The 21,194-nt window shown below is 33.0% G+C and overlaps 4 protein-coding genes across 4 annotated transcripts; all 4 read left to right on the top strand.

Annotated features, from left to right (window-relative positions):
• The first annotated feature begins 2,851 nt into the window (after positions 1 to 2,851).
• LOC149892333 (uncharacterized) lies at positions 2,852 to 3,250 on the top strand. The gene has a single exon (XM_090078111.1). The coding sequence runs from the start codon at positions 2,852 to 2,854 to the stop codon at positions 3,248 to 3,250; it is 399 nt and encodes a 132-aa protein (XP_089934237.1).
• Positions 3,251 to 5,729: 2,479 nt separating this feature from the next.
• Positions 5,730 to 6,188, top strand: LOC149892332 (uncharacterized). Its single transcript, XM_090078110.1, has one exon. The coding sequence runs from the start codon at positions 5,730 to 5,732 to the stop codon at positions 6,186 to 6,188; it is 459 nt and encodes a 152-aa protein (XP_089934236.1).
• A 5,875-nt stretch (positions 6,189 to 12,063) lies between these two features.
• Positions 12,064 to 14,025, top strand: LOC145199474 (zinc finger MYM-type protein 1-like). Its single transcript, XM_080074314.2, has one exon. It carries the CDS (start codon positions 12,177 to 12,179, stop codon positions 13,929 to 13,931), a length of 1,755 nt encoding a protein of 584 aa, XP_079930440.2. The 5' UTR covers positions 12,064 to 12,176; the 3' UTR covers positions 13,932 to 14,025.
• Positions 14,026 to 16,197: 2,172 nt separating this feature from the next.
• Positions 16,198 to 20,764, top strand: LOC149892331 (uncharacterized). The gene is made up of 6 exons (XM_090078109.1): positions 16,198 to 17,548; positions 18,377 to 18,469; positions 18,570 to 18,617; positions 19,398 to 19,469; positions 20,050 to 20,142; positions 20,634 to 20,764. The coding sequence occupies exons 1-6, from the start codon at positions 16,228 to 16,230 to the stop codon at positions 20,762 to 20,764; spliced, it is 1,758 nt and encodes a 585-aa protein (XP_089934235.1). The 5' UTR covers positions 16,198 to 16,227.
• Positions 20,765 to 21,194: the final 430 nt, after the last annotated feature.

Raw genomic sequence — 21,194 nt, 5'->3', positions numbered from 1 at the left:
AAATCCACATGTATCTACTGTGGATTACAAAATCACAAAAGCGAAGATTGTACAAAAGTGCTAACTGTTGCAAGACGCAGGGAGATTTTAACAAGCAAAAGGATATGCTACAACTGAATTGGTTACGGACACTCGGCAGCAAATTGAAAATCAAGAGGATGCAGAAAGTGCAATAAAAAACATCATGCATCCATTTGTCAAGTTGGGAACGCAACAATGGACGGTAAAATGGAAAATAAAAAGGAAACCATGGGAGCGGTGCTTAATGCAAGTACAACTATTCACCCACAGTGATTGCAAAAGTAAATCCGGCCATTTTTACAAATCCGGATATTTATATTTTTACAAATCCGGATTTTGTTTTCATAAATCCGGCTCCGGCAAAAAGTTTTGAAACCCGGCCACATTTTAGCCGGATTTCTGAATTTTGGTCAGTTATTTATTACATCTTTTTTGCTTTTATTTATACAAATCAATGCTCTTTGTAATTCTATATTCTATGTACTCCTTGTTTGTAAAGGTATCTGTATTTACATTTCTTTACAATTCCTTTTCCCCTTTGAAGTTATCGATTCCATTCATTGCGACAATTAAAATTGGTAACTTCAAAGCAAAAAAAATTCGAAAATCGAAAAAATTAATCGTTGAAATATTTCTGAAAGATTTAAATTTATAAAAATACATATTTAATTAAAAATTAAATTATTTAAAGTATTTAATTAATAAAAATACCTTATTAACATAATATAATATTTTCTTTGATAATTTAAATAAAATTTATTTATTATAAACAATCTTTAGAAGTAATTTGTTACTTTATTTTCGCTTATTAATCAAATCATTCACGCTTATTCAAAATATCAAATTTTTAAAGTTGTTTATTTCAAACATAATTAAGAATATAATATAAATAAATTTCTAACGTTTAGCTATATTTATGTTGAGATAATACATTCAACTACTTTTCAAAAATTGTATTATCATTCATAAGATTTGTTTTAACTTTTTTCAACTAGATGGCAGGCAAAGGAAAAAATGATAAAAGCAGTCCAGTTTGGGAATTCTTCAAATTAAAGGATAGCGACAGCCAGTGCTTGCTGTGTCCCAGCATCTTGTCACGTGGTAAAGCTGGTGAACCTAAAAAGTTTTCAACTTCGTCTATGATAACACATCTTCGTTCAAAACATCCTAAAGAATACAACGAAATGAAAATAAAAGTTGCTGACTCACAGAAGAAAGCTGAAACTCTAGCACTGTCAAATGCTAAGCCTGGTGCAACTGCCGCAACCAGTAAAGCCATGGTTCAGTACACAATTCCAGAACAAGTTGCACGCATGAAATTATGGGACATCAACAACAGCTCACCAATTAGAATTCATCGTGCCATTGCTAAGATGATTATAACTGATATGGAACCGATTCAGGTTGTTCAGAAGACAGGCTTCGTTAAACTGATGAGAGCTTTAGAGAGGCGGTACACTGTTCCATCACACAAATATTTTTCAGAGCGATTAATTCCTGAAATAAACGATGAAGTGTGTGCTCAACTATTGGTAATACTAGATCCAGCAACTTCTCCATTTTTGTCATTTACCACTGATACATGGACATCAGGCAATACTGTGCAATCATTCATGGGTTTAACTGCCTAAAACTTGAGGTTTGTGTTGAATTGTAAGCCATTCATTAGACATCATACTGCCCCTGCACTGATGACTGCCTTTCAGCAGATGCTTGACAAATGGAACATTGACGTTGGACTTTGTCATGTCGTATTTCGCGATAATGCGGCAAACATATCGAAATGTTTCCGTTATGCTTACATAGATAGCCTTGGGTGCTTTGCACATACTATTTAGTTATGTGTACAAGATGGCTGGCTCAACCAGCGGGCAATATCAGATATAATAAGTATTCCTAAGAAATTAGTTAGTCATTTTAGACATCCTTCGTCTGCGACTGCTCGGTTCAAGGAGCTGCAGGCTGAACTTTGTTTACCAGACCACCAGCTGATACAAGACGTGAGTACAAGGTGAAATTCAACGTTTTGTTCAAGTTCAAGTTCCAGCAAAAAAAATCCGGCTGGATAATTTTTCAACATCATCATCATTACTCTGGCGATGTATTGATGAAATTGTTCAATCTACGTCAGCACCTGAACAACAATTGCCAACAACCATTGAAACTCAGCTAAGCCAGTATCTGGCAGAACCAGAAATAAATAGACTCGCTGATCCACTACAGTGGTGGAGTAAAAATACGCAGAGATTGCTAGCTCTGGCGACAGTAGCTCGCATTTATTTGGGTGCACCACCAACAAGTGTACCATCAGAACGTTTGTTCAGTGTTGCTGGGGAGGTCCTCAATGATCACTCCTTTCACATAATGCAGCTCGTCTAATATTTCTCAAGTACAATTCGAAACTGATCAAAGACTAAATACTATTTAGTCTTATGCATATAGATTAATTTAGTAAATAGAAAAAAATCGTTTATCAATTATTTTCTTCTGTTATATTGTTCTGTTATATTGTTCTGTTATATTGTTCTGTTATATTGTTTTATTTATATTGTTTGAAAATTTTTCATTCCTTTTTAATAAAAAAAATGAAGTTTTTTTTATTAAAAAGAAACAGAAAAAAGTTGTCACTTAGTATTGAAAATGGTCAACATTGTTTACCATTTCAAACATTGTTTGATTTACAGGAATTCGGCTCCTGTAATTTGCTTTCGAAATCCGGCTCCGGTTCCGGCCGGAATTGTCAATTTAAATCCGGCAAGTCCGGCTCCGGCAGGATTTGGAAAAATTGAATGCGGTACAGCCCTAATACCAGGACAATTATCCAAAAACGATGCTTGCTCTGGAAGAAGATACTTATGTTGATGATATACAAGCAGGTGGAGAAACGGAAGAAGAACTTATCAGGTTTAAAGATGAATCAACGAAAGTCTTAATGGAAGCTGGTTTCCAGCTACACAAATGGCATAGCAACGTAAGCAAATTGGAAAGCGACGCTGAGGCTAAATCAACAAAAATACTTGGGATTCTTTGGAACACAGAAACGGATCAACTATCGATTGACTTTACTGCTTGCATCAATATTGGAAATAAGGAAGTGATAACAAAAAGGAAAATACTATCCGCCATCAACAGTGTCTTTGACGTATTGGGATTTAGTGCACCTGTTTTAATCACTGGAAAAATGATACACAGTCGAATTTTAGCAAGCACTATGCTTTCTATACTCTAGGGTTTTTTCATTACTGTTTAACATTAACAGTAAAACAGCTGTTTTTTGGTCAAAAATGAAAAACAGTAAACAGCTGTTTTTTCAGAACTGTTTTTACTGTTTTTAACGACTTTTTCATGTTTAAAAAATGTTACGTATTGGTGATAAGTGTTTTTCCTTGTGTTTTTCAAAGAGAAGAAAGTAAAATCTTGGGTGTTTTTAAAAGTAACACATTTAACAGTACGTATTAAATCATTTTAATTTGATTTAAGAATACAATAACAATGCTTATATATTTCAGCAATGTCGTCAGTATGGGATTTTGCTACAAAACGAAAAAATCCAAAAACAAAATCTCTCGAAAGACAATGCTCGCGATGCAACAAAATCATTGTCTGTTCTGGAAATTCTACATTGAAAGCACATCTTAAGATACATGGAATTGATTTTGAAAGGTCAGCAGCTGGCACATCCAACGAAGAACCAACAGCAGAGAAAAGAACAAAATCAATTTTTGAATTTTTCAATCGAAAATCCCTCAAAGAAATAGTTACAGATATGGCAACTGATGGTATTTCAATTAGAGCAATAACTAGAAACAATTATATTCGTCAATCTATATCACGAGATGGTTACAAACTTTCAGCTAATGAACGTGATGTCATGAAATTAATTATTGAGGATTTTAACGAGAAGAAAGCAAAAGTTGTTGAAATAATTAAGGAAAAACTTGCTAATGGAGCAATAAGAGGAAGACGATTCTTTGGAATTAATATACACAGCAGCGATGATAAAGTCACTATTAAAACTGGTCTTGTTCGCATTGTTGGATCTTGTTCTGCTGAAGACATGGTTGTCGCTATGAAACAACATTTAACTGAATTTGGAATTGACATGAACGAAGATATTGTTGGCTCAACTCAGGATGTAGCAGCAGTGAATAAAAAATTCGTTAGACTTGTGGATATAATTGGCCAGTTTTGCCTAAACCATGCTCTACATTTGGGTGTCTGCGATACTTTATATAAGAAAGAGAATGAAATTGAGGAACACTATTTTGATAGCGATGAATCTGATGAAAGTGATTGCTTTGATGATTGCCTTGATTTGCTAAATGATGACGACATTGAACAATCTGAAATTAGCTATCACGATTTGCTTAAAAATTCTCGAAAGCTTGTCAAATTCATAAAAAATTCAACAGCTCGCAACAAAATTTTTTTGAGTAAAGTGAAAGCTTTAACAGGACGTGAAATTGAACTACATCTTGATGTAAAAACTCGCTGGAATTTAATTCCAACCATGTTGGACTCGATTATTAAGACTGAAATGGCAATTCGAGAGACTTTATTTAAGTTCAATGCGACACACATTTTGGATTCAATTGATTTTATTGCTCTTCGTAATCTTTATGATGCTATGGAACTGATAAAACTTGCAGTTCAACGTTTAAATCAGGAAGATGCAACATTAGCAAGTGCTGAAATAGTTTTGGAGTTTATGTTTAAAAAATTGTCAATGATCAACAGCAAAATCAGTGAAGAATTGTACAATAACTTGAAAATCCGTACTGATGAAAGATTGAACAAGGATGTTATGAAACACTCCAACAAAAGCAACATTGATATTTGCCAGTCGTCTTGCTTCTCGATTGTTTGGATTTGATGAAGAAACTGAAATAGATGAGTCGATACAATCCGAATCTGAAAATGTTAGTCTATCACTAAACGACGAATTAAACTTGCTTCTTCGTAAAGAACATACAACAACAACAACTGGATCAGATTTCAAATGGTTAAAATCGGAATTCACTCTTTATAAGAACACTGGACAACGTACAGAAAACCTTCAAAAATTATTCAATGCACTTTTAAGTATTAAACCAACATCAACTGACGTTGAGCGTGTTTTTTCAGTTTGCACAATTTTTTGCACAAAAATTAGATCGCGTTTGTCCGACGAGTCACTTAAAGCTCTTGTCTTTTTAAAATTTTATTATAAAAAATGAAGAAAAAATTGTAGTTTGTATTCGAATAGCTGAATAAATAGTTAAAGTTTTTGATCCTTTAATAAAATTCAAAAATTGAGTTTTTTAATAGCTTTATTTATTTAGTCTGCTTCAAGTAAAGCTTCTAAATTTATTTTTGTAAACGACATTGACAAATATAAGGACATTGACGTTTTTTGCTCCTTAACTTGTGTCGTTATTTTAATTTCTTATAAAAATTTAAAAAACAGTAAAAACAGCTGTTTTTTTTTAAATTGAAAAACAGTAACAGCTGTTTTTTCAAAACCCTTGTTTTTGAAAAACCCTACTATACTCGGATGGAATTTGTTGATCCCATCCGAGTTTTAGCAAGAATAGTGCTTGCTAAAACTCGGATGGGATCAACAAATTCCAAATGAACTTTCAGAAGAATAGAAGATCTGGATCAAGGCAATAAGAATTAAAAGAACTGTTTCCATTCCGCGGAGCATTTTGTCTGAAAGAATCATTGAAATGGAGCTCCATGGATTTTCAGACGCAAATAAATCAGCAGTATGTACATGCGTCTACATTGCAGTGAGGCATCAAAGTTCAAAAACGAGCAACCTACTTGTAGCGAAAGCACGGATCGCACCTATGGATCTTAGTATTCTTAGACTTGAGCTGGTAGCAGAGCACACCTTGAGCAAGTTAATGAATCATGCTAGAAAGACATTAAACAAGTATAATGTTATTGAAGTATATAATTGGGTTGACAGTACTGCGGTACTTTACTGGATAAAAGAAAGGGGCAGTTGGTCACAGTTTGTCAGGAACCGAGTTCAACAGATCTTATTGAATGGAGAAGTAAAATGGCTTTATGTCCCAACAAAAGAAAACCCAAGTGATCTTGGAACAAGAGGAGTAAGTCCTGAGAAATTATCAAGCTTGTGGCTTAATGGACCAATATGGTTGAAACACAAAGAAAATTAGCCAATCAAACTAGAAATGATCGAAGCGCCGTACGCATCATGTTAAACTCTAAGTGTAAAAGGGAAACGAGACTGGCGAAGTTGGGTGCAAGACAAGAGATCAATAGATAGTTGATAGTTGATTAAAGCCGAAGTCTCAGCTTTAATCGGGGGAGGGTGTCGTGAATAACTTCTTCAAGATGTAATTAGCGTGTGTGAAGGTGTTAATGTTTCTAGGTGCTAATGTGTGTAGGTGTTAATGTTTATAGATGCTAATGTGTGTAGGTGTTAATGTATGTAACTGTTAATGCATTAAATGTGTTAAAATGACGCGATTGTAAAAATGCATAAAAAGAGAGTGTATTTTGTAAAATGTATTGATTCGCAGTCAGATGTAAAAAAAATTATCAAGTTCAAAAAGAAAAAGTGACTCTTTAGTGTCTCAGAGAAAGTCTAAATAATTCCCTACACTACAGCTCCCTTTTAAATAGCAGTATTCACTTTCTATTCCGACTTGGTAGTAAAATAAAGGTTCAAGCCAGCCAAGTTTAAAGTAACTATTGGCTTTACACGTTTTGTAGTCGCTTAAGTCTTTACTGGCAATTTCAGCAGAGTTAATAATAAATAATTGTGTATATCAGGATATAATAATGTTGCCCAAAAGTTGGTTTTCTGATAACCAGCCATTATTGAGCTTAAAAGGATCAGTAATTCAACACCGTTAACCTTTTCTCTCCCGGGGTATTTCCCGCTATATTCCCAGAGACAAAATTCCTGATTCTGACTCAAACACTTTGAGACCTTGTAGTGACTAAAATAATAAACCAATCCCTCTGAAACCTGGCCTCTTTTTTACTAATACATTGATCGAACAAAATAACTAAAAAAAAAATTATTTATCACAATTGTAAAACGAAAATCGCGAGGTTTGTTATGACACGCTGTGCGGGTCACAGGGTTTGAAAGGGTTAATACTAAGTTTTTTTTTGTTTCCAGTATGTATGTCATATTTCATCTCTTCAGCTGTTTTAACATGCATAACACTATTTTCCATTGCACAATAGACTCGAGCTGCAAGAATTTCTTTCTTTCCAGATATCTTCAAGCCACGAAGATGTAAATAAGACTTCAATTCTTCAACTTTCATACTACATACTATGTCATAATCCATTTTGGTTTATATTTGTTTCAAAGATTATTGGCTTTGTTTGTTGTTTGTTTATTCTTCGTTTATTCAAAAATTAAAAGCTATGACTTGATTTATTTCCCTCATAAACTCGATCCAGTTTTTTTTTTTAATTTTCCGTAACGCGGCTCGAATTTGTGTATTAGATCAATCTTTAACATTTTATTGCGCAATTATATAAATTTGTATATTTAATTAAATATTTACGGGAAACTAATGTCACGGAGGAAATTATATTTCGCAGATGGAGGAAAAAATTAAACAAGAGGGGAAATATTATTTTGAAATAAATTTTCTCCCCTAAAAGTGTATTTCAGCCGGGGGGAATTTTTAATAATGGGGAATATTTATTTCGTGACACCGGCAAAAAACCTTATGAAAACGTTGCGTAGAGGTTGCGCGCGCTAACGTTACAATTCAACGTTTTAAAAACGTTGATAAATCGTTAATTAACTAATCATAGTTAGTCTTTAATAAAATTACAGTAGCTACTGTAATTACAGCAGTTAAATTGAATCATATTTGATTCAATTATCAAATATGGTCTCAATATGATTCAATTATTATATATGATTGCTTTAAAGCGTTATATCTCCGTAGAATTAATGTATTTTATTTTTTTTAGCTGTTTTACTTTTCTATATTATAAGTATTATAAATTAGATTATAAGTTTATAAATGGGTTTTAAAATTATAAATGGAACTTTTTTTGCCATAAGTTTACATAAATGTAAACAAGTCTGTATACAAGTTTACGAAAATCAATTATTTGATACTATTTTTTTCTCAGAAGCCCCACTTATTGCAAGTACTCCCTGTTGGCGGTATATGTATATTATCTTTTTGCATTAGATGTCTCGACGAAATCTTTTAAAGAATTTCAGGCATAAGTAGCAAAAAACTAACAAAATTTAAACTAAAGCTGCCATAAATCCGTAACCCGTGAACCAATCCGACTGAAATTTCATCCAAAGTTTGGTGTGGTTGTAGGCAACATTTGCACCAAATTTTATCAAATTATTTAAAGTGGTTCTCATTCTACAGGTGTTTTTATCGGCGCACTATGAAACTTCACTCAATTTGAACACTTAAATGAAGTTATTTTCCGCGGACAAAAAAAAATGACTTCAAAACTTGCATAACAGGGTATCTTGATGTGTACGCTATCACCCAATATATGTGGCGTTCTTGGGTCAGCTAGGTTGGCATTATCGTGATCGACGCTAACCGTGTGCTTTACAGTTTTATTATATTACTAGGGATTCGGATGTATCAACTTTTACAGGTTTACAAAATGCAAAAATGTTTCAAAGTGTTTTTAATTATGTCAAGTACAACGCAGTAGTTATGAAATATTGGGATGGAAATAAGAGGAGAAATTGATTTTGAAAAAACATGTCTAGTATTTAATCTGTTGAGCAATTACTCCTATCACAAGATTATAATATTGATGACGATAACTTATTTCCTATGAAGAGTGACCCTAAAAGAAAAATCTCACTGTAACAGGATTTTCTGTTAGTTATGATGAGATTTCACCTGGATATTTTGATTGAAGACTTATTCTACCACTATTGTGTATCAGCTGAAGCAGTTTCCCAACTTATTATTACATGGGTCATACTGTTATGTAAAGAGTCGGAGAGCTTAATTTTGTGGCCTTGCTGAAATGCAATTCGGGCAACTATGCCAAACTATTTTAAACAACTATATCCAAAAGTAAGAACAATTATAGATTGTTCTGAAGTATTTTTTGAAAAATCAAGTGCCCTTGATGTTCAAGCTTGTATGTGAAATGGCTATAAACATCATTCAATAGTCAAATTTTAAGTAACAATAACTCTAAATGAAGCAGTTTCATGGCTTTCTCCCCTTTATAGTAGACGTGCTTCTGACATTAATATTGTTAGAAATAGTGGTTTTCTTGATATTACCTATGACCAATTTATGGCAGATCGTGGCTTTAAATCTAAAACAGACCTTGCGTATAAATAGTGTACACTTTGTACTACTCCAAGTGCTTGTAAAGGAATACAAATGTCGAAAGTAAAAGTTAGAGAAATATTAAACATTGCTGATATACGTAAGCGGAGCAGGCAATGAAAAGGATAAAACACTTGCGTATTTTAAAAATAACACAGCCATTACTATACCTACCAATTATGAGTAATATACTCTGTGTGTGCTGCTATATCAAACCATTTGTTTCTAAATAGTGTTTTTAAAAATGTTTTACAAATTACTCTATTTTCTTTTAGAATATCTTCCCGTATGCTCATAAGAATTTTAAATCAACGTTTTTATCTGTTTAAACTTTAGGTCATTGTTATTACAAATGAATTTATAATTAACTAGGGGCTGAAGGATATGTAAAGGAATTAGCAGTCCTTTTTTTTCAAACCATATCATCTATCTCTATAAAAAATTTCAAGCTAGTTTTTTTGTAAAAGCTTTTGAAAATGCAGAAAGAAACGACATTATATTTCAAAAAAGACAAAATTAAAAATACACACAGCCTTATGACATAAATACCAAGGGAGTGGGAATTCTTATCCAGATCTAATAAGGAAATGAAATATAATCTAATAAATAACAAAATGTACTCTATAATTTTTAGAATGGTTGTTTAATGTTATCGAATTTTTAAGGACTGTTAACAATCATGTAAGTTTTATTTTTATCAATTAGATACAGTATTTCATAAATTCTATCAGTTAGATACATTCTTAAGCTTGTTGTAGTGGGAATATTTTTCAAATATTCCCACTCCCCTGAATTACACCTTGAGTATATACAGGGCCGCCGTGAGGGGGGGGGGGGTCTACTGGGTTGTTTTGTCCCGGGCGCCAGGTCGACAGGGGTGCACGAAGCCGAATATAAATATTTTTTTTTTTCATGTTTATTTAAAAAAAAGATGAAGTACTGGGAAGCAGCGTGGAAAATAAGAAAGCAAAAGCAGCCGGTCAATTTGACCAGCTAAAACATATAATAGACGGTCAATTGCTTTTTTTGGCCGGTCAATTTTTTTAGTTTAAATTTTCAACTTTGTAATGAAGTGCTTCATAATTGGACTTTTTAATTAAAAAAATTAAATAATGCTTTAAAACTAAGAAATTAGCATTACTTTCAATTTGAAAGTAATGCTAATTTCTTAGTTTTAAAGCATTAATTACTTTTTTTATTGTATTTAAAACTAATGTTTTGAAACTTTCAAAACGTTAGTTTTAAATAAAGCGATTCTTTTTATATAGAAACTCGCAAATAAAGTGAATACTAATGATTAATGTAACAACCCGCTGAAGTAAATGTTTAAAATAACTTTAGTGCACGGAGATTTTCATTCAATTAAAAACGGAGATTTTTTACTTTATTAAAAAAAGAGATTAGATTAAATCCAAGTAGTTTGATATTGATATAAAATATTAAAACAATTTTATTAAATTTGTTTCTCTAATTTTTAAAATCTCTCAAATTTGAAACAATTTTGAAACACGTGATATCGATGTGATAATCTGATAGACCCAATGAAGAAGAAATTCAAACAGTTCTTTGCTTATGAGCGGATGCTGTTTCAAAAAGAATTAAAACATGTCTGGTTTTAAAAATAAAGATTCTGCTGCTCAAAGAACTGCGAATGAGGAAAAGAACAAACGCACTCTTCAAGACTGTGGTATTACAGTTACAAAAAAAGGAGAAGATGAAAGTCCTACTGCTTCAAACTCTTTCCTGCCAAGTCAATCGATTCAAGTAGTAAATAGTTTTTCCCGTGAAAGGATATTTTCCCATTTGATTAATTCAATGTTATATAAATTTTTAACTTATTTTTACAGGTTGGAACTGAAAACGATGTCACTGACATTTCTGAAAGCTCGGGAGAGCCCTTATCAAAAATCGGAATGGTAGCTGTGAATGAAGAGAATATTTTGGTAAGTTCTACCTCTTTAAAAGAAATGATGTTAATAAACTTTTAAGCTAATAAAATAAGATTTTTTAAAATTTATTCTCAGGTGTTGCCAACAGAAGAACCCATGCTACCATTCCTTCCAATGATCCTGCTTTGTGGGCAGCACATCTTTCCAAAGTGGAAAGAGATTCTGTGCCTCTACAGGGGCTTCCTCGAAATCCTTCAGCTTTCCCGAAAGATTCTAATAAGAAGAAGGTTCCTGAATCAATTTTCTACGAAACTTCTCTCAACGGGGAGAAGACATGCCGAGATTGGCTGGTCTGGAGTGTATCTAAGAAATCATTTATTTGCTTTCCGTGTTCTCTGTTTGGAACCAAACAATCTTTTGGGATCGGAAACCAGTCGCACCTTCTAAGATGGAATGATGGAATAAGCTGCAACTGGCACAAGCTACCTGAGGAAGTCAAAAGTCACCAGAATAACGCCCAGCATCGAAACTTTTACATAGAATGGAAAACGGCGCTAGAAAGCTTAGAAAATCAAAGCGGAATAGATGCAGCTCTTGAAAACTCGATAAGAAATGAAGCAGCCAGGTGGCGTGAAATTCTACGATGCATCTTAGATGTTAATCTTTTTTTAGCGTCACGAAACCTTAGTTTCAGAGGTAAATCTATTTAGAATTATTCTATTGTGATACCGACTATCTTTAAATCTATTTAGCTTATATTTATAAGATTAACTAGATATTTTGGAAATCATTAAATAAAACAAATCCTTCTTTATTCTTTTAAATAAATATGTTATAATATTCATAAATCATAATATAAAATCATCATAGAATCATCATAAAATAAAACAAATGCTTCTTTATTGTTTTAAATAAATCTGTCTTATTATTATAATTTTTAGGTTCATCAAAAATGATTGGAGAAGACGACAATGGCAACTTTCTAGCTACCCTAGAGCTCTTGGCCAAGCACAACAAGACTCTCCAACTACACTTAGAAGAAGTTTCCCGCTGCCAACAAGAAGGTAACAAAATGAATGCCCATTACTTGGGCTGGAGCACTCAAAATGAGTTCATCAAAGAGTGCGGAGGAATCGTTCACGGTGCCATCATCAACGAAGCTCATATGGCCATATACTATTCCATTCTTGTGGACGGGACTCCGGACGTCTCTCACACCGAACAAATCACCTTTGTTCTCCGCTTTGTATACTTTGGTACTGACAAAAGATGGACCGTGAAGGAGCGCTTTCTGAGGGTCGAGAATCTTGAAAAAAAGGTAGGTGCTGACATTGCCAAGCTTATTATGGACGTCTTAGAACAAAATGGAATTGATCTCAAAAACTGCAGAGGTCAAGGATTTGACAATGGAGCGAACATGTCCGGTATATACAAAGGAGTACAGGCGAATATACTGCAAAAAAATCCTCAAGCTCTCTATATGCCATGCAGCGCTCATAGTCTCAACCTTGCTGGTGTTCATTCTGCTGAATCTTCGGTTGAAGTCAAGAACTACTTTGGCCGAGTCCAGTCACTTTACAATCTTTTTAGTGGAAGCCCTAGTCGGTGGAAAGTCTTGATTGAAACCACTGGTTTGTCCCTTCATCAAACGTCGCAAACCAGATGGAGTGCGCAAATCGAGGCCGTGAAGCCGTTAGTCAAGCGATCCAGGGAAATCCTCGAATCTTTGAAAAAGCTCCGCGATTTTGATCTAACAGCTGATCAATTGAATGAAGTAAAATCTCTGGAGAAGTGGGTTCTCTCATTCGAGTTCATCGTAATGACAACCTTTTGGTATAAAACTCTTCAATCAATTAACTACGTGAGCTTTGCACTCCAATCAGAAAATATCTCCTTGGACGACGAGATGAAACTCATTAAGACTCTTATTGAAGATCTAAATCGACTGAGATCATCTTGGACCAGCATCCTTAATGAGGCACGTTTGATAGCATCTGGTCTTGCTTCTTTTGGTTTTCAATCAGAATTTGTGAAGAAGAGGACGAAAAAAAGGAAGACCTTTCACGAAGAGGTGAGGAACACCGCTCATTTCCATGAAGACGAAGCAAAAGAGTTTGAGGTGAGCGTATTCAATACCGCTCTTGATACTCTTATTCAGCAGGTCAGCGATAGATTCCAAGCTGCTGAGAAGACGACGAATATGTTTTCGTTCTTGTGGTCATTGAAATCTCTTGTTATGTCAAATGAAGAAGAATCAGAAGATAGTGTTGAAGCATCTATCCAATTGGAGGAGAAATGCAAGGTCTTGGCAAAAATCTACGCGACCGATGTTGAGGAAGAGAAACTTATTGAAGAGGTCCGCCACCTCGATGCTCTGAAGCGACCCAATCTTTTTGGTCCAAAAGAATCTCTCACTTCCATGACGTTATTGAATGGAATATACCAGAAAGGTCTTCAGCCGCTCTTCGAATCAGTCTGCATTTTGCTGCGCATCTTCAACACCATCCCTGTTTCTGTTGCGGAAGGCAAGAGATCTTTTAGTAAGCTTGCTCTAGTTAAGACAGCTTTAAGGTCTACAATGAGCCAAGAACGACTCACGAATCTTCTGGTTATTTCCATTGAGCATGATCTTGCCAAAAAGTTGTGCTACGGTGAAGTGATTTCCAAATTCGCCATGAGTAAAGCTCGAAAGATCAATTTCCTCTGAAGTTGAAACAACAATAGCTGTTGTATTCTAGACAAATTTTTGCTCTTAACATCCAATAGTGTTTAATGATTGTCTTTGGTCTGTTTCTACCATGTTCTAGCGTCGATTTTATCATTTTATGTATGAGTGTATAACCAAGTCAAAAGACCATTGCAATTATCTAGAAATAAACTGTTCAAATGTTCATTAATTAAAATTAAAAAATTCTATATTCTTTTATCCTCTTTGATTTGTTATCAAATGGCTTATTATATGTATTGAATTATGGATCATTAGATCAGCTTTCACTTTCAGTAGGGCGCTTGGGAAATTTTGACCCTGGGCGCCGCAAAGGCTCACGGCGGGCCTGTATATACAGTTAAGGATAAATAACTTTTACATATAATGATTATAAATACAATTAAGAATAAATAATTTATCACAGTTTTAAAGAATTTAGCAAAGCCAATTTATGGCAAACCGCAAGAATTACTTAGTATTTAATATTAACATAACATGATTTACCAGCTATATATAAACTAAATTTTATTTGACTTAGGGCCTGTTTATATGGACAAGGGCTAGCCCGTTTGCCGAGCTAGCCCGGAAAACGAGCCAGTTTTAAAATAGTGTTTATATGAATTTTTTGCCAAAAAAATAAAAAATGATATCGAGGTCAGCCTGGCTTTTTCTAGCAGGGCTGGCCTCTTTATCGGTAAAATAATAACTTTAAAGATGGCGGCTAGCGACAAAAAAAAAACATTACATTTTAACAATATGTTTAACTGGTATTATAACACAAATAATGCTTCTTAAAAGCCTAATTGTGTTATATAAGCTTTACAAATTTAAATTTGATAATTTTTTAAATATTATTCTTTTACGAAAACGATCACAATCACTTCAAAAGATGAAACAAGCAAGAGAGAAGTGCCTTAAAAGAAAAAATCGTTGTTGCTGGTTTAAAATTGGCAGAACTGATTTATGGTGGCATAATATAATAACTGGTGTAGCTCCCATTGATGTATGGAAAACAAATTTTAGCCTTTCACGGGTTCTTTTCATGAATTTGATTTCAGAATTAAGCCCTTATTTATCTCCTGACCCTTTTTCGCCTAACTCTAGAGCTCTATCAGCAGATAAAAAAGTAGCTATTACTTTATATTACCTAAAAGATACTGGATCTTTGGTAAATATAAAAGAAAAACAACTAAAATTTTAAGTACACGGAAGTTGTCAGTTTTATTAAATTTATTATTTTACGCGGAAGCTTTCAAACTTAAAAAATGTAAGAGTTTATACGCATGCGTACAAATTTATTTAAGAAATTAACCAGCCCGTTTGCCGAGATCTCGGCAAAATACAGTGAGATCTCGCTATCCGGGCTAGCTCGTTTATTCATATAAACGCAAAATAAAATCAAGTTAAAATATTGATGACGTCGATATCTCGGCAAACGGGCTGGCTCGGCAAACGAGCCAGCCCGCTTTCCATATAAACAGGCCCTAAAACTAATGGGTTATTATGTGCTTTTTATGATAAATGAAATAATATATGAAATATGAAAAACGAAAACATGAAATATCTGGCCGCATTTTGCAAGGTAATTATAAATTTAAGTAACTTTTTAAAAGGTTTTGCATTAATAAATAAGTTTAAAAAAAAGCCCATTAGAAAATGTACCTACTTATAACCAATTCGCAATGGAATAGATATTGTGGAGCTTATAGTGTTGTCGACGCAAAAAATATGGGAATCTGGGAAAAAATACTAAAAAAATACATAAACTTAAGGCTGGTGAATGAAGGACCAAGGAATTTAATGAAAACAGATCTTGACAAAAACTTATATGTAAGCTTTTTTATGTTTCGCTATACATTTTATAGTCATTTTAAAATTGTAATTGCAGGTCTATTTTATCATTGACAGACTTTGTTTACACGAAAAAATGTGCCCAAATTTACAAATGCTCATCCTGAAAAAATGTTAAAATCTGTTCGTCCCGACAACTAATTTTCTTTACCTTGGTGTAATTTGTTTAGTAATTTGTCAACACGTTAAGTAGTTACTTTATCCTGAACAGTATTATTAAACAAATGCTATAAAAAGTTTAAACTAATACTAAAACTTTAAACTACAATAATAAATTTCACGTCCATCTCTTATAACTTCCATGCTTTAATTCCTTCCTTGAGTCTCTAATTACGTCTTTAATTACAATTGCGGAAGATGATTACTTACTTTTTTCTTTTCTTTTCAGAAATTTTTCTTTTTTTAATAAAGTTATAATTTTCTTTAAAAAGTAGTGGGTAAAAATATGTCTGCATCAAGAAAAGATTATTTAAGGAATTGGAGAAAATTAAATAAATCAGTTTTAGAAGAAGCTCGAGATGAAAGTGCGGATGAACATCAACAAAACTGTGCACATCCTCAAGAAGAAGTAGTTAGAGATTCTTTTTATAGCAGTCAGAGTTGTAGTTATTTACCTGTGGAAGAAAATATGGAAGTAGAGTCGAACAATTCTGCTGAGTATTGGTCCGACAGTTCTAGTGACAGCAAATCTTTTAATCCATCTACCAGTAAAGAAAACCTTTCAGGAGAGCTGGCATCCTGGTGTCTAAAGTTTAACTGTTCCCAAGCAGCCATGAATAGTTTAATCGATATACTTCGAAGACATGGTAACACGCTACCCAAAGATGCAAGAACACTTTTAAAAGTACCTCAAGAAGTCCAGTGTATTCGAAAATGTGGTGGTACATACTACTATTTTGGATTAGAATCGGGCATTAAGAAAAATTTTACAAGATCTGAAAGAGAAATATCACTTAATTTCAGTATTAATGGGCAACCCTTATTTAAATCATCCAATACTCAAATGTTTTCAATTCTTTGTGAAATTCGTGGCGGAAAGATTTTTATTGTGGCATTATACACAGGGGAAAGTAAGCCATCAAGTTTGAATGTGTTTTTAAACGATTTTTTAAAAGAATTGTGTGGTTTAAAGTTATCCGGTCTGACAATTAAATCAGTTGTACACACTGTTGAAGTTAGAGCTTTTCTTTGTGATGCCCCAGCAAGATCATTTTTAAAAAGGACTGTTTGTCATACTGGATATTATTCTTGTGAAAGGTGCATTGTAAAAGGTTCTTGGGAAGCAAGGGTAGTGTTTGATGAAGAACAAGAATTTTGCAAGCGGACAGATTACGATATTAGCTGCCAGTCGTATAAGCAACATCAAATATGTAAGTCTCCTCTTATTGCTGCTGGTATTAAATGTGTTTCCGGATTCTGCCTTGAATATATGCATTTGATATGTCTTGGGGTTGTTAAAAGAATCTTGAATTATATCCGCAAAGGTCTTATGGCTAGGTTTTCACAATCACATATTTTACAGATTTCTGAGAAACTAATCAATTTTAGAAATTACATTCCAAGTGATTTTGCTAGAAGGCCGCGATCATTGCTCGAAGTTGATAGGAGGAAAGCAACTGAATTCAGACAATTTCTTTTATACACTGGACCAGTTTCTTTGAAAGGAATTGTTTCTGAATCTGTCTATGAACACTTTCTTTCACTATCAATTTCAGTATTTATTCTGGTGCATCCGACAATTTCTTGTGTATTCTGCAATCCAAATAGTAAAGCGAGTCATCAGTGAAGAAATTCATTATGAGAGCAATATAAAAACCAATACAGAGAAAGTTACTTTAATCAGCAGAGATAGTTACTTTTTTCATAAAGATGGGAAAATTGTTTTTATTAGGTTTTTAAATAATAATAACACTTACGAATGTGATGTTTATAAAAAGAGCAGCTTAAAGTCATTTTTTGATCATCTAATTGACTCTAAATTGTTAGGAATTTACTTCCTAGAAAAAAATCAAGATTTTTCTAAACTCACTTTTCATAAAAATGAACTACGAAAATGTGTTTGTTTACCGTTCAGGAGTGGCTTTGTAATATATCCTGTTATTCATCTAGTCTAAATAAAATAAATACATGTAAATTTGTAAATTGGTGCTTTTTCAAATAAATTTATGCTTTTTTTTAATTTTTTTTTTCTTCTGGTAACACTGCTGTAAGTTCTATTTTCCATGTGTATCCAGCTGGTTTTTGTTGTGTCAGTATCATCGAACATTTGATGTTTTTGAAACGTTTCCTATAGTGTAGTTGTAGATGTATTTCTTACGTGTCACTAATTATATATGGTTCAGCTACATTTTTGAAGTTTGGTATCAACATTTAGTTTATCGTAAAATTTTTTTTTTAGAGTATAAAATGAGTGAAGACCTTAGTTATACTCGAGCTATTTGGAAACGACAAAACGAGGATGGGGTATTAATATAAGAAGAAGGCGTGGTTCCAATTTGTTGGCTAGAGGGTAAAGATATTGTCAGGTATCCACCAAAGACTAAAAAGAGCGTGCTTTAAGAAATTCAAATCATTTTTCTTAGAATTGCTTTTAGGTAGTTTGAAGACTTGTGAAAACTGGGCATACTCATCATGTGCTGCTAGTTCAGATTCTGATGAGAATGTGGTAGAAGAGGTTAAGTTTTTTGGTAAATTAAAAATGACATTGATCTGTAAATATTTACTTTATTGTCATTTTTATCAACTTTATAGATAATTATTCTATAAATTTTTTTACTCTTATAATAGATGATAATGAGTTTGTGCCAATTACAAAAACAGAAAGGGACCAAGTTGGTAAGAGACAATTATTACTTATGGAAAAAATGAATTTAAACTAAAACGTTAATAAACTTGTTAAACTCATTTATGCGGAGTGAGTATTTTGAATCATTTTCTTTACATATAAGAAGTAGAATTATGTTTTTCCAACGGAGAGAAAGTGTTTTACATAAAGGAAACCCAGACTTGTTTTTGATTTAGTTTGTCAGTCTGCAAAAAAAATTCTTATCTTTTCTATTTTTTATTCCTATACCACATATTATGGAAAAAATGTAAATAGAGGAAAAAAGAAACAGATTCCCTTCATAGGGAACAACAAACCCTATTTTTGAATAATCCTGATCTGCAAAACAGGTTAATATCAGGAAGGGCATCTGCTTGTAGCTATTCTTTCATAATATCATATTTAAATAAGTTACTTGGATCAATTACATGGGGCTATTTATAATGTTGCTAGTTTTTATACAATAGAATACCTAGAAACGCAAAGTATTGCAGCATCTCCTCCACCTAAAAAACCTAAGTGAAGTCATTGTCTTTTATGATATTCATTTTTTGTTTATCATTATCTGATACTCAAAAAAAAAGCCGTATTTTGTCAGTTTGGATAATGATGGACTCTTTTGCAATAAGCATTGCATAATCTTCTGCAAGAAGGCTTAATCCTCAATCTATGTTAAAAACGAAATGGTCAAATTGAATCTTGTGAATCCTTCTGTGACTGCTATAGCGGTGTCTATTTTTTTTAAGGTGTTATGTATATATAATTTTTCACATTTTTTGTTTGTTTTTTAGGTGTGTCATGTGCCACTCAAAAATTGAAACAAGCCGCAACATTTGAAAACATCAGTGATTCATTCCCTAGAGGTATATGATATATATAATTTATCATGCTTTTTGTTTCTAGCACTATATAGAAATTCAAATAACTTCCAATATTTTAAAAAAAGTTTTATTTGGGAAAAAATTCTTTGAATTTACAAAAGTCAGACAGCCTTGCAAAATTGAATGAGCAAGAAAAAATAATGTCATTTAGTCAGGTTTTCTTATTTAGCACCTCAGTTTTCATTCATGTCTGAGAATTTTCTTCTACAGAATTCAGGTATTCACATCAATCAATTTATCCTAATACTTCATCATAGCATTTTCTTGTATTGGATTGTTTTGCAAAAGATAATTAAATATTCTAGCAAAAATAAAAATATATGGTATATTATATTTGATATATATTGAGATATATATTGTTTCTTATATTGTCAGCCTTTGTTTTGATGGATGATTTTTTTTATCTTTTAGCTAGTCTATCATAGTTCCCACTTAATGAAAACCAGTATAGATCTTTATATGTGAAAATTATAATGCTATCTGCTCATTGTCTGACTTTAACATTGACAAGTATTTTTTAAATACTGAAGTTTTATATAAAAAATAACACAATTTATTCTAGACATACCGTATTTGGCTTGCTTGAATGGAACACTCGCTGCAAGTACTACCACTGCTCCTAAGAGGGATGTTGTTTTTCCGATAGATCAAGGAAGTAAGTATATTTGCTTAACTTAATCACTTCAATAAAGAATATGATAAAAAATATCCATGAAGTTCTTTGTAAAGATGATCAATTTATCTTTTCTGTAGTACTGTCTATAGTAAAGAGACTGAATTTTAGTGAAAGGTTACCAATATAAATATAGTACTCTCAGGTGTTTAATACAAGTGGGGGACATTTACTAATTCTTGGAAGATTTTCCCTCCCACCCCATCCCCGTTTATCATCTTTTACTGGTTATCTACGGTTATCTATTTTGCATTTCTTGTTCTCAATTTGATGAAAGGAATACCGCAAAAAACATTTTTAACAGGATCGAAACAACAGCAGTGAAGAGGGAATTTCTTCAAAAATTTGAGTTTGCTTAAGAGACAATGCAGCAAATGTAAAAGCAGCCTTCAATGAACCAAGCTGTAATTGTAAGTCAGTTGGATGCCTTAACTACTCCATTCAACTTGTAATTAAAAAAGAACTATTTTTAGATCTAATCATAGACGAACTGATTGCAAAGAGTCGAAAACTTTGTTCTGTCGCATCTCATTCTACTGTTTTTTACGCTGAACTTCACAGACAGCAAGAAATCCAAATGGATGTAAAAGACAGACTTGGCTAAAAAAATGATGTTGCCACAAGATGGAACTCTACCTATTACATGCTTGAACGAACTTTAAAACCTGAAGCCAGCCATTGCTGCCACTTTAATCAAATTTCCTTCAGTGGGAATTGAATATTCTGTCCAAGACTGGAGCCTCTGTGAAAAAGTGGTGAATATTTTAAGTGTTTTTGAGGAGGCAACAAAAATTTTGTCAGGTATTGATTCTTGCATCATTTTCTGCATTGTGACAACAATAATTAAAGCTTTGGAAACAACCTCCAGCGACGACGAAACAACAAACATTTCCGATTGTGACAACAATAATTAAAGCTTTGGAAACAACCTCCAGCGACGTCAGTGTTCAGGAGTTGAAAATTGCTTTTAAAAACGCAATGGAAAAACATTTTTCAGCAATTAAAGAAACAAAATATTATTCAGTTGCCACTCT

Source organism: Hydra viridissima, unplaced genomic scaffold, assembly GCF_058129835.1.
Source record: "Hydra viridissima isolate aposymbiotic clone 2 unplaced genomic scaffold, HvirCarnegie_v1 scaffold_2, whole genome shotgun sequence".
In the NCBI taxonomy this organism is placed as follows: domain Eukaryota; kingdom Metazoa; phylum Cnidaria; class Hydrozoa; order Anthoathecata; family Hydridae; genus Hydra; species Hydra viridissima.
This window is presented reverse-complemented; position numbering and strand designations above follow the sequence as displayed.

Coding starts and splice junctions, on each gene's coding strand:
- LOC145199474 (XM_080074314.2), top strand. CDS start 12,177: ATGATTGGAGAAGACGACAATGGCAACTTTCTAGCTACCCTAGAGCTC.
- LOC149892332 (XM_090078110.1), top strand. CDS start 5,730: ATGGAGCTCCATGGATTTTCAGACGCAAATAAATCAGCAGTATGTACA.
- LOC149892333 (XM_090078111.1), top strand. CDS start 2,852: ATGCTTGCTCTGGAAGAAGATACTTATGTTGATGATATACAAGCAGGT.
- LOC149892331 (XM_090078109.1), top strand. CDS start 16,228: ATGTCTGCATCAAGAAAAGATTATTTAAGGAATTGGAGAAAATTAAAT. Junction 18,470..18,569: donor AGAAGAGGTTAAGTTTTTTG/GTAAATTAAAAA, acceptor CTCTTATAATAG/ATGATAATGAGTTTGTGCCA. Junction 20,143..20,633: donor TTTTCCGATAGATCAAGGAA/GTAAGTATATTT, acceptor AACTATTTTTAG/ATCTAATCATAGACGAACTG.